General features: G+C 63.1%; 1 protein-coding gene across 1 annotated transcript; it reads right to left on the bottom strand.

The window, feature by feature from the left end:
* Positions 1–1006: 1006 nt before the first annotated feature.
* Positions 1007–10588, bottom strand: Pdcd1 (programmed cell death 1). Its single transcript, XM_077108025.1, has 5 exons — positions 9901–10588; positions 3799–4158; positions 3373–3549; positions 2682–2716; positions 1007–2289 (listed from the first exon to the last, which is right to left on the bottom strand). Exons 1-5 carry the CDS (start codon positions 9974–9976, stop codon positions 2068–2070), a joined length of 870 nt encoding a protein of 289 aa, XP_076964140.1. The 5' UTR covers positions 9977–10588; the 3' UTR covers positions 1007–2067.
* Between the last annotated feature and the right edge of the window lie 1152 nt (positions 10589–11740).

The raw sequence follows: 11740 nt of genomic DNA, 5'->3' as shown, positions 1-11740 counted from the left end.
GGATAGTGAACGGCCACTGTTCTCCTGCCCCCTGCTGAGCCAGGGCTCCTCATACCACAGTGATGGGCTGCCCCAGGGGAGGCCACTCCGGCCAGCTTGGGGTGGTCTCTTGGTGGCAGGGCCAGCTGTGGTCCCTGGTGCAGTTCTCATTCCCCAGGTTGCCCACACCCTGGAGGTGTTTCCTCAGGGACCCATGGGAGAGGGTCTTCCAGCCTGCCAGGCAGGACCCCACTCCTCGCATCCAGATCTTGCCCAGCCACTCACTGCTGTGTCTGCTGCTTGCAGGGCTGGAGGACAGTGCTGCCCTGTCATGTCTGTGTCCAGCTTCTCCTGTCAGCTGTCCACAAACGTGCCAGAGCAGTTTCTGAGGCTAATCTCCCATCCCAGAGCCCGGCACTTGCTGGACACTCCGTCTTGCCAGGTCTCCAGAGCCACAGACCTCCTTGCCTTCCTGGACGTGGTCCCCATGGGCCTCAAGCAGATGGGACCCAGGGCGGTGGGCTCAGGAGGAGCTTCAAGGGCGGAGTGGTGCCAGGTCCACTGCCCCATGCCAGGAGTGGGTGGGGAGGGGCATCTGCCAGGTCCCTTGTCATGAGCCAGGACCCCAGTGTGGTCCCTTGTCACTGCCTTCCCTGGGCTGGTTCTCTCCACTCCTGCGGGAGGCACAGCTGCATCCTTGCCAAGGGCCCCCGGCCCCTCTCTCATGGCCCGGTGTCGTCCACCTATTCTGCCGCAACCAACCCTGGGGACATGCCCAGGAAGGGGTCATGGGGCCTGAGAAGGACTGACAGGCCCAGGGGACACTTCTGCCCACTGGGGACCCTGGGAAGGGCCTGAGGGTGAGGAGTGTGTGGGTCCCCGCTGCAGTTGGAGGTCTTCACAGCTGGGGAGCTGAGCAGAGATGAGGGTCAGGAAGGCTGCTGTGTTTTTGGCCCTTTCTCGAGTCAGGCCTTGGGAGGGCCAGCACCTGCCTCCACCTCAAGCCTCAGCCCAGCCCCCGACCTGTCCCCCTTCCCGCAGTTCTGTGAGCAGGACAGGATGCCCCAGGCTTCTGTCATCATTTAATGAGAATACAAGAGAACCCAAGCCCTGACTGCAGGTGCCCCTGGCCAGTCCAGGCCCTAGCTGCCCTGTCCTGGATGGCCTCAGAGTGGGGCACCCAGCACAGGGAATACTCGACCACCTGGCCCAGCCTTGTTGGGAGCGCGGCCAAGATCTGCTGGAAATCAGCTGTGACTGAGAGCCAAGGAGACCTGGGCTTCCTGGAGACGACCAATGGGACCCGGGGTGCCCGTGCCACTGCCCCACTCCTCCTGCCCTGGAGGCCATGGCTGGGAGGGGCCTGGTCGGGCTGACACGGGACCCAGTCCTCCAGGTGAGCAGGGAGGGTGCTGCAGGGCTCCCTGGGCAGGCGGCCTCTGGCTCTGCCCTCTCTCTCACTGCCTCAGCCAGCTGCAGGACAGTCCGAGGTGCTGCTTGGACCTGTGTGAGGTGGGAGGGGCTCCTGCAGGGGGTCCGATGGGTGGGAGCCCTGTGCCCCACCCTGCTGGCTGTAGGAGCTCTCTTCTGGCTTGGCTGAGACTCCTTTAAGCCCCACGAGCATGTGGCCCCTGGGCCCATCCGTGGACTGCCCCTCCGTGGCAGCCTTAGGGCTGTGTCCACTGTGTGCCTGGACATCCTTGCTGTGAGGTGCCTCCCAGAGCCTGCCCCTCAGCATTCTGCATCCAGGCCCCAGCTTTAGGCTTGGGGCTCCCTGGGAGGCTGTGGGGGCCACGGCGACTGGAACAGCAGGATTCGGAAGAGCTGGGCCCAGGCCAGCTAGCTCACGAGGCCTGCAGCCATGGCCATGTCCAGCACTCCACATCAGGAGACGGTGGGTCTGCCACTGCCAGCTCATGGAGAGCATGGAGATGGGCGTCCATCCCTAGGTCCTGGGCAAGGCTGGCACGGGGCGCATGGTGGTCACCACCCAGGTGGCTTGGCCCCGAGAGGCCCCTGCTGCTCTGCCTCTTCTCAGGGAGGAGCTGGCCCTGGGTTCTTGGCAGGAGGTTTGCAGGATGCCAGTGGTCACAGGGGCCAAGAGCAGTGTCCATCCTCATGCCTCAAAGGCTGGGGACTCTGGGGGCTGTCTGCCGAGCCCCTGCGGCCTGGGGACGACGGGAAGACAATGGTGGCATATTCGGTGTGTATGCAGGAGGCAGGGGGCTCAGGGGTGGGGGTTTTCTCTCGCCACTGGAAGTCCAGCTCCCCGTAGTCTAGGGTGGAGACCGGCACTTCTGAGGCCTCCTCCTTAATAGAGAGAGGGAGGGAGGGAGAAGTTGGCAACCTAGGAGAGGAGCCTGCACCCCACAACCCAGACCCCGAGAGGGAGAGCCTGCACCCCACAACCCAGACCTGGGCCTCAAGGCCATCCCCATCGCCCCTGCGTGACCCGAGAGGCAGCCCCTCTTTACGGCTGTCCCCCCTTGTCAACTGTCCTTGGCACTCCTGTAACCCAGGACTCCAAACTGTGGTTTCTAGCTCTCTTCTGTCCACAACAGGATGAGCAATGCCTCACCCACACCACAGCTCACAGGCATGCACACCTGTGAGGGTGGGGCTCTGGGCACCTGGGAGAAATGGTCCTGTAGGCCCACAGACCCAGCCCCTCTGCCTGGCCAAGCCCTGAGGCAGAGACTCACCAAGGGCGGCTCTTTACTTCTGGCTCCTCCAGTCTCTGCAGGGAAACACATTCTAAATCAAGGGGCAGACGCAGGCTGTCCGCCCAGCAGAGGGCCTTAGTCGGGGTCCCGACCTGGGGTTTCTCAGACCCTGTGGGGGTGTCCAGGGGAGGGTGCCAGGGCTTCCTCCCTGGGCAGTGACTAGGAGCCCCCCGCTGGGTGGAGAATCCTGGCGTGTGCCTGCTGCAGGGACGGGCCTGCCTCTGCCTCCCACTGGTGCCCTGTGACAGAGCCGCTGCAGTGGCCCTCCGGGTGGCAGAGATGCTGTGTGGGGCCCTGGCTGCCCAGAGGGGCACACGGCACACCCTGAACACGAGGAGGAGGGAGTGAAAGCCCAGGGACCTGCCACTCTGGAGGGGACGTGAGGCTCTGTCCAGGCTGCAGGGCAGCCTCGCGTCACTGGCGCTAAGAGGCTCGTGCAGGACAACTGGGGGTGGCTGATGAAGGGCTGGGACTGCAGCCTTGACTCTGATCCTCCCTCCGGCCCGGGAGAGGCCGTCATCGGTGACTCAGCGAGGGTGGGCTGTGTGCACTGTGGTGACCACAGGCCCCCACTGCGGTCAGGGTGTAGTGTGGGCAGAGAGGAGCAGGAGCCTGGCAGAAGCTGGGGCCCGGCTCTGCAGGACAGTGGCAGGGCTGTGACAGGCCTTACCTGGCAAGGCTGTGGAACAGGTGGTGGCCAGGACCCAGGCCAGCAGCAGCAGCACTGGGACACCCACCAGGACGCTGGTGACACCAACAACCAGGCCTGGAAGCTGGCCTGCTGGTCTGGGCGAGGGGCGGGGATGTGCTGGGAGGGGCTCCAGGGTCGGGGACTCTCGGACCCTGTCTGGAGGGCCAGAGGGACAGGGGTCAAGGTCAACCATATTGTGTCCCCCAGGCCTTCAGGGGACCATTGCCCTCCTCAGATCCGTGGAGACAGACCATTGTCCTGGCCTGACCTTGGGAGGGCTTCCAAGCACAGCCCACTCTGGGGGCACCTGCCACCCCTCAGAGGCACACGGGGCCCTTGACTGAGCGGGGGCGGGGGGTCCCTGGACAGGAGGTGCTGCCCACCCTGGCCGTGCCTGGTCTTCACCTGTCACCCTGAGCTCTGCAGCTGTAGTCTCCTGGATCTGCACCCTGGAGGACAGGGAGATGGCCCCGCAGAGGTAGAGGCCACTGTCATTGTGCTGGGCAGAGATGACGCTCATGTGGAAGTCAAGCCTGCTGGGCAGCTGAGTGACTCGGAAGCGGGGGTCCCTGCCGGGCTCACTGAGGCCACTGCGGAAAGAGGCCAGCTTGATGTTCTGCTTGCTGGGGCTCAAGCGGTACCAGTTCAGCACCAGGTGCTCCGACCAGTTGGAGAAGCTGCAGGTGAAGGTGGCGTTCGCTCCTTCCTGCACAGTGAGCCGAGTGGGGGAGCAGCTGAAGAGGCTTGAGGGCCTGTTGGGGGGCTCTGAGATGGACGGAAAACAAGCGGCATGAGGAAAGGGCCTGGGGCAGTCCATGTGACCCTCCCGGGACACGTCCTGGGACAGCAGTGGCTCTCACAGGCTTCCCTGGCTAGAGTCCTTCGGCAGTGCCCTTGCCCACCTTCCCCCAGCCTCTCCTGGAGCCCTTGGGACCAGACGCTCACCTCGACACAGGGCTTTCCTTTGACTTTCTTCTGAGACCTGAGACTAGGGCTTGGGTCCAATATTCTGGCTCTGACCAGGTTCCCCTAGAGACCCTGGCCCTCCTTCCCTGGACTCCAGGTGGCCAGTCCCCCAGAGAGGGCTAAGCTGGGGCTTTCATGGGCACTGGGACTCAGGTGACCTGGCCTGGTCCTGGATAGGGTCACAGGGATGCTGAGCTGATGGGGAGGAACGTCTCATGGAGGCCCAGCCCTGGAGGAAAGGGGCTCCTTGGCAGGCTTGGTTCTGATCTGTGCCCTGGCCCAGAGACCATCTGGCATGGACAGTGCTGCCCTGGGCAGTGGGCAGTGGGGGGGCCCACATGTCCCAGCAAGACCCTGGGACTGGAGATCACAACAAGGGGCCCCCAGAGACCAGCTGGGCCCTTATGCCCAGATGAATGGAAGGGGAGGCCTCAGGGCTGGGCTCCCCACGCTCACGGGCATATCTCTGCCAGGGCCCTGTGGGGACACTCCACACAGCACACCCGGGGAGACCCTCTGAGAGGTGGGCACGCTCTAGGAGGTGGTGCCCGTGACCGCCCATCCACAGTGGGAAGGTGAGGCACAGGCCTAAACCTGCTGCGGACCCGACTCTGGTGTGTGCTGGCCCCATGAGGCTAAGCACACGCTCAGCGAGGGAACCTTCCATGCACACACCTCAGGGCGCTGCCCAGCCTCACGGTCAGCTCTGGGACCAGGCCGTGAGGACACCCTCCCACACTTTCTCAGTTTGCATCCTCTGCTGCTGTCCTGCTCACATGCCAGCTTCATCCCAGGTGCCCGCTGCACAGCGGCAGAGTGAGGCTGCCGGAGCCACGGTCCCTCGGTTCCAGGGACAGGATGGTCTCTGAGATGAGGGGCTCAAGATGATGGTGCCAAGGAGGAAGAGGGCCAGGTGTCGGTGGCGAGCCAACATGAGGCCACCTGGCACAGGGTGGACAGGTGCCTGGAGTCGGGTGTTTGAAGGGCCTGTGGTGGCCAGCCAGTGAGGTTCCGGAGGCCCTCTCCAGAGACCTGCTGGGTAGGGCGCCTCCTCCCCACCCCAGGGGCAGGCTGGCTGCACCACTGCTCCCCTTGCTGCCCACTAGCCATGGATGGTGAGGGCCCTGGAGGTCCAGTAAGGTGCCAACTGAACATGAGGTGGGCATGACTCAAGAATTGAGCTAGGGGGTCTCCAAGGGCCTGCAGAGAAGTGTCGCGGCTGCAGCCCAGGCGGCCCTGGGCCTGGTGGGCTGTGGTCAGGTCCATGGCTCTGTGAAGCCAGGAGGACCAGGGGATGAGGAGGTCAAGGGGACTGAAAATGCCAGGCCAGAGCTGGGATGGCCTGTCCAGGCGGGGCTTCCTTCTCAACAGGGTGACGCCACAGCCATGGTGAGCCCTTTTCTCTGTGACCCCGTGTCCAAGTCACACATAGCAGCTGGGCACGTAGGCGCTGGGTGGTATTCACATGCACCTTCTTCTTACTTTGGATCAAGAAACACATGAAACTTCAAAGAAAACCTTAAATAAACATTGTGCAGTTGGACTTAAGAGTCTGTAAATTCTACCTGCTGGGACACCAGATCTGGGAGTGCTGGTGCTGCTGCCGGTCAGGGGCCCTCTTCATTCCACCCAGTGTGGCCACATCTGTGGCCTTCTTCCGGGTCCAGAAACATGGGGTACCCTACCCGGCTCCCCGAATCCATGGCCACACCCAGGACCAACCACCAAAGCTTCCAAACAGATTCTCATGCAGAAAAGCCCTGGGCCAGGCCAGCGGACCTCATCCTCGGGAGCCTGTCCTGTCCTGTGCAGCTCCACCAGGCGCCTGTGGCCTGTCCCCTGTTGGCCGGGAAGGCCCAGGCCTGTGGGACACCCTTGCTCTCAAGGCTGGCTCTGGTCTGCCCAGTAAGACTCAGTGGTGTGGTGCTGGTGGACTCCAGGACTGTTCCTCACCTTCCCTCACCTGCTGCTGTGCCTACATGTGTGACAATTGAGACACCTGCCTGTCTGCTGTCCTGCCTCTCACAGGGGACGGTGATTGCCTGGGCCTATCCTGGAGTCTCTGCCCTGGCCCAGTCTGGTGACCTGCCTGGTTCTGTCCAGATCTTGCCAGGGTGGTCGCTGCCAACTCTTGACCAGCCCAGCACATGCCTACCACACTGGGATGCCTGTCCCAATCTTGCTGAGAGGTGCCAGCAGGGCAGGGAGGGTCCTCTCACAGACACCACCCTCCGCTGTGGGCCAGGCCCGGGAGGCAGTGCCCCTGGGGAAGGGCTGGCCCTGGTGTCCTGCTGCTGCTCTGGGCTGCTTGACCAGGGGACTGCTGAAGCAGTGCTGTGGTGTGACGATCAGGAGCTCGGGATGGCTGGGCCAGGGCACAGGAGCACAGAGGGGACCCTTGCCAGGCATTTGGTCAACCAAATGGAGGAAGGTGACCCTGTACATAAAGGCCCAAGAGAGCCCCTGGAATGGCTGGCACAGGCTGGGCCTTGCTGGGACATCATGGAATTCATCTGGTCACAGGGACAGGCCCTGGTGAAGGAAGTGGGGGGGGGGGCTGAGGCCCTGGGCAGCCCTCTGGATGTCCCTCTCATGCTGGGCTGTCTTGCCTGGGGATGGGCAGAGGGAAGGCTACACGTCCTCCTGGGGTCCACGCACAGACTTATCTGGGTAGAAGCACAAGGCGTGTTTTAAAAATGTCTGAACGACCAGCTGGGGGCTGATGTCAAGGCCCTGTGCCCCAGGACTCCCGGCTTTTCTGCACTGTCTTCCCAAATTTACCCGTGTAATCCAGGATCTCAATGTCGCCTCTCTGCAAAAGCTGCCGTCGAAGCTGCCCTTCACTCTGCAACCTGGTGGCATGGAGGGGCCTCTGGCCTTTCTCTGAATCACTCCCCCCCACTCATGGACCTCCAGCTAGGCCCTGGGTACCCAAGGCTCGCTGGGAATGTCCTCGGGGACCCACGGAGAAAACCACCTGGTTCAGCCCCTCTGCCCACCTGCCTGGGCAAGGGGTCTAGGGCAGGGGAGGGGGGTGTCGAGCACCCCAGGGTGCCACAGTCACATACTAGAGGCATCTGGAGGGGACCGACAGGGCTGTGGGGCTTGGAGGCCCCACCAAGGAGGCCAAAACCTCGCTCCTTACTCAGGCAGGACTCACGTGGGTGCTGAGAGCACTATCAAGTGAGTCAAGGGTCCCCAGCACCCCCACAGGCGCTTATCCACCCTGGGGAAGAAGTGCCCTCACCCCGTGCCCAGGGCGGGATCCCTCAAGGCAGCCGCCATGCTCCTGGGCAGCATGGACAGCGACCCACACCGGGCTCTCTGGTACAATGCTTGTCCGTACCTGGACTCCGAGAACACAAGAGCCAACAGACAGAGAGATGCGGCTGGAGGCCCAGGGACGTGACATTTGCGGAGCCCTTGTGCAGCCCCATTCAGGGGAAAGCAGCGCAGCCACATGGGCCCTGGGGAAAGCAGCATGAGTCAGGGTGCTCCTGGGCTGCTTCTGGTGAGGGTGCTGGGTGGAGGGGTCCCCAGAGGACCTGGCTGGGTACCTGAAGTGAGGCACCCTGGCAGTATCCTGAGTGACAGGGAGCTGTGGGTGGTCTGTCCCTAAACTCACGCCTGGGGTCCTGTGCTATGGTCACCACAGAAGGCAATCTTACTAAGAACAGGGTGGCTGACACAACTGGCCAGGAGGAGGTCATTCTGGAGTAGGGCAGGCCCTCATCCCATAGCACTGGGGAGCTTGCAGAGCAGAGAACATGGACAGACTCAGACAGAATGAATGCAGAGCTCAGGAGATGCTTCCGGAGCCCGAGATGCCAGAGGCGGCTGGCCAGTCCACAGGCCGGAGGGAGGTCCCCTGGAACCGCCAGAGGGTGCCTTCCTGTCTTGCCAGCCCCAGCAGCCTGGCCAACCAACACAAAGTAGCACTGCGGTCAGCAGGCCAGGGGCTGGGGTCGGTACTGTGCTTCAACTTCTCCCTATGATATTTTCCAAAATCATAGGTAGAAAAAAATCCACAAATCTGACTTTAAAACATGTCACTGGCTGTGTGGTACCTTGATGGCGGAGCACGGGCCCAGCGTGGATGAAGCCCTGGTTCCATCACCAGCCCCACCAGAACCAAACAAGATCCCCTGACACAAAAGTGTGCTCTGGTTGGGCTGGGCACTTTTCACAGATGGTGAGTCTCACGGCTGACAGGCAGACACTAAGTCCTGGAGCTGAAGGGGCGAGAAGCAGAGAGGCTCTGGCCTCTGGTCACAAGTCACCACTAAGCAGGAGCCGTCACCTAAGTTCCCCACTTCAGGGCTAAGTCCGGGTTGCTCTTACTCCCCAGGAGAATGGGGTACCACGAACATGAGTAAGACCCATGCAGAAGGTGCGGGGCCACCCATGAGAATGACCAGGACGAACGAGGTGAGTCTGCTGGGGACAATGGAAGTCCAAGGCTTGATGAAGTTCACTGTGCTGAGGGTACTGGTGGGGAAACTGAGGCACCACACCTTCGGGAATCTTGCCCAGGCACAAGTCTGGAGGCAGAGGTGGCCTCCCCTTTCTCGGTGTGGGGTGACTCACAGCCCCCTGGACCCCCCAGTTCTCTCTCCTCAGACCGGCACAGCCCTCTGCCAGGCTCCCACAGCAAGGCCTCCTTCTAGGCACAGGCCCTCGGCCACCATCTGCAGGTGAGAGCAAGCCACGGGTCTTCTCAGAGAGGCCAGCTCTGAGTGTGGAGGCAGGCCCTTGCGGAGGACCCAGCCACAGCCAAGCCTGGGCGCGGGGCCTTTGGGCATGAGGAATGTCAGGGTGGCCCAGGACCTGTCCTTGTCTGGGTCCTGCAAGGTCAGAGGTTGACCTTGGTCCTGGAGCTGGGAGCCCCCTTCTCAAGATGCCGGCCTGGGCCTGGGCATTCAAAGGGATGGAAATGTGAGGCACGGGCAGCCCAGGGAGGGCTTCCTCCGCGGTGGGCAGGAAGACCAAGGGCTCCCCGGTATGGGGCTCAGTGCCAGGGATGCTGGACCCCAGGACTCCAGCCTCCCCAGAGCTCATGGTGGTCACTAGAGCCCCTCCTGGCAAGTGTCCTGGAGTCTGTCCAGAGAACCCAGTGAGGCTACCTCCTGGGCCCATGAGGGGCCGGAGGACACATGGCCAGTACACAGGGCAGTTATGCTCTTGATGCATTAGAGAACCACCACACCATCTGTGCTCTGCTGCCCCATCCACACCCAGGCCTGGCAGACTCAACACACAGGGCCCTGGTGGCCAAGGCCTGGGGCTCTGGCCAGACTGACCATGTTCTACAGAGAAGGTGCTGGCTGGCATCCCACACCCAAGACCAGCTTAATGGCACAAGAGTCGTGCCTGCCAGAGAGCAAGGAGGGCAGAATTGGAGGCCAGAGTAGAAGCCTCACCTGCCAAACGCAGCCCCCCCAACCTGCCCCACCAAAGCACCCTTTCCCACCACAGCAGCCGAGGGTGCCAGTCCCTCTGAACCAGCCCCCACCCTGATCCCACGTCTCGGGGCCCCATTACCTAGGAGCCATCCTGGCCTCCAGCCCAGCTGCAGCACCGCCCAGGTCAGCAACCAGGTCACCCACCGGACCCGCATGCCCAGAGAGCCTGCCTGCGCCTGGCGCCAACTGCCGAAGCCTCCATAGTGGCTCAGTCAGAGATGGCAGGAAAGGAAACCGACCTGGGTCAGTAGGAGGGAGGGGACCTGCCCTGGCCCCCGCCCCCTCTTCCTCCACTTCCACGTGGGCGGGGAGAGCCTGGGGCGCGGAGAGCAGGAGTGGGGGAGGGGGGCCGGCGGGGGAGGGAATAAAGTGGGGGAGGGGAACCAGAGGGAGGGGAGGACAGATGGGGCGGGGTAGGGAGACCCACCGACTGGAGGGGAGGGGGCGCGGAAAGGGCGGTGGGAGCCCAGGGGAGAGGGGCGGGCTGGGCCAGCGGGGAGGGGGAGGCAGGGGAGCGGGGGCTTGGGGTCCCGGCCTGCCGCTCCGCGGGGCGGGGTCCTGGCGTGCGGGGCCTTCTGGCGGGTCCTCTGGGAAGTGGTTTGCAGGTTTCGCTGCGCCCTGCCCCAGCACCTCGTCGAGCAGTGGAAAACAGGAAAAACACACAAAACTGCTGATATTAGCGCCGACACGTGGGTCTCGGCCCGGAACAACGCGCCGCTGGAAACCGCCGGCAGCGCGCCCCGGGCGCTCGAAGGAAGCGCGGCCGCGGGCGGTGGAAAGAGCGCGTCAGGCGCCGAGCCCGGGCGGGAGGCCCCGGCCGCACCTGCGGGACGCGCAGCGGGCGGGGGCGGGGGCGGGCCAGGCGCCCGACGGAAACCTCCCAGTCTCGGTCCTGACGGCGGCGTTGGAGGGTTCCAGTGGACCCGAGGCCCCTGCCTCTGCAGGATAGAGCTGACCAGACTGCTGGGTCCACCTGGGCAGCGGGCAGGGGTGCTCTGGCTTGGGACGTGTCGCCCCTCCTGGGGGTCTCCTCACCACCCCTGGCGCTGCCCTTGATTCTGTCTGCCAGTGCTTGGGCACCTCTCCACCGGGAGAGGACCCTACCCTCTCCCCTTTCTTCCCTTCACCTCTCTTTCCCATCCTCTCCCTTTCTCCTCTTCCTCTCAGCTACTTGACCCTGCGTTTGTCCTGCTCCTCAGGAGGGGTAGGGGCCATAGCCTGACGGGGTCCTGCTTGGTCCCCCATGACACCATTTCCTGGAGCCCCCAGTGGACCTAGAGATGATGCCTGGGGATGCTGGGGTCCTGGGGCCTGAGGGCCCAGGGCCTGGAGGCAGGCAGAGCAGGTATAGGGGCTGGCAGACCTGGACCCAGAGCATCCCAGGCCACACCCACAGCCTCCTACCAAAACCCTCCCCCAAAACACAGTCCTCAATGTCCACTACCCCGCAATATGTCCCTCCTCCATCACACTGTCTCCTGAGCATGGGGGCCAGCGCCTCGAACCCCGTCTGATCTCTTCCCACTCTTCCTGGGAGGGATGACCCAGCCGTCTTCTTCTGGCCACACTTCCCTGTTCCATCCTGTTTTTGAAACATTTCACATGCCTTGGCTGAGTGTTGGGTGGAGACACAGTCGGAGGCAGTTGAAGGGGTCTTTAGAGCAAGTTTTGTGTTTTGGTTGAGGACAATTGAGGCAGTTATAGGAAATGGTACATTGGAATTACTGGTGAGTTCTGACTCTGAGAAGCTTAGAAGCAGTGCAGGTGCAGGGAGCTGACTGGTGAGCCGCCCTGTCTCAGCTGGGCTGAGGGAAGCCAAAGACGGCCCTCACAAAACCCCACACCCTCCTCTTGGCCCCCTGGCTGGTTCCCACACTGGAGTGTGCCTGCCACACAGGGTCCGTCCCTGGGGGTCCTCC

Source organism: Callospermophilus lateralis, unplaced genomic scaffold (assembly GCF_048772815.1).
Source record: "Callospermophilus lateralis isolate mCalLat2 unplaced genomic scaffold, mCalLat2.hap1 Scaffold_11241, whole genome shotgun sequence".
In the NCBI taxonomy this organism is placed as follows: domain Eukaryota; kingdom Metazoa; phylum Chordata; class Mammalia; order Rodentia; family Sciuridae; genus Callospermophilus; species Callospermophilus lateralis.
This window is presented reverse-complemented; position numbering and strand designations above follow the sequence as displayed.

What these genes read in the sequence shown, in the direction of transcription:
- Pdcd1 (XM_077108025.1), bottom strand. Translation starts at nt 9,976, where the DNA reads ATGCGGGTCCGGTGGGTGACCTGGTTGCTGACCTGGGCGGTGCTGCAG. An exon ending in TGCAGAGCTCAGGGTGACAG is followed by an intron (nt 3,550 to 3,798) that starts GTGAAGACCAGG and finishes CTGGCCCTCCAG; the next exon opens with ACAGGGTCCGAGAGTCCCCG. An exon ending in CTGTTCCACAGCCTTGCCAG is followed by an intron (nt 2,717 to 3,372) that starts GTAAGGCCTGTC and finishes GTTTCCCTGCAG; the next exon opens with AGACTGGAGGAGCCAGAAGT.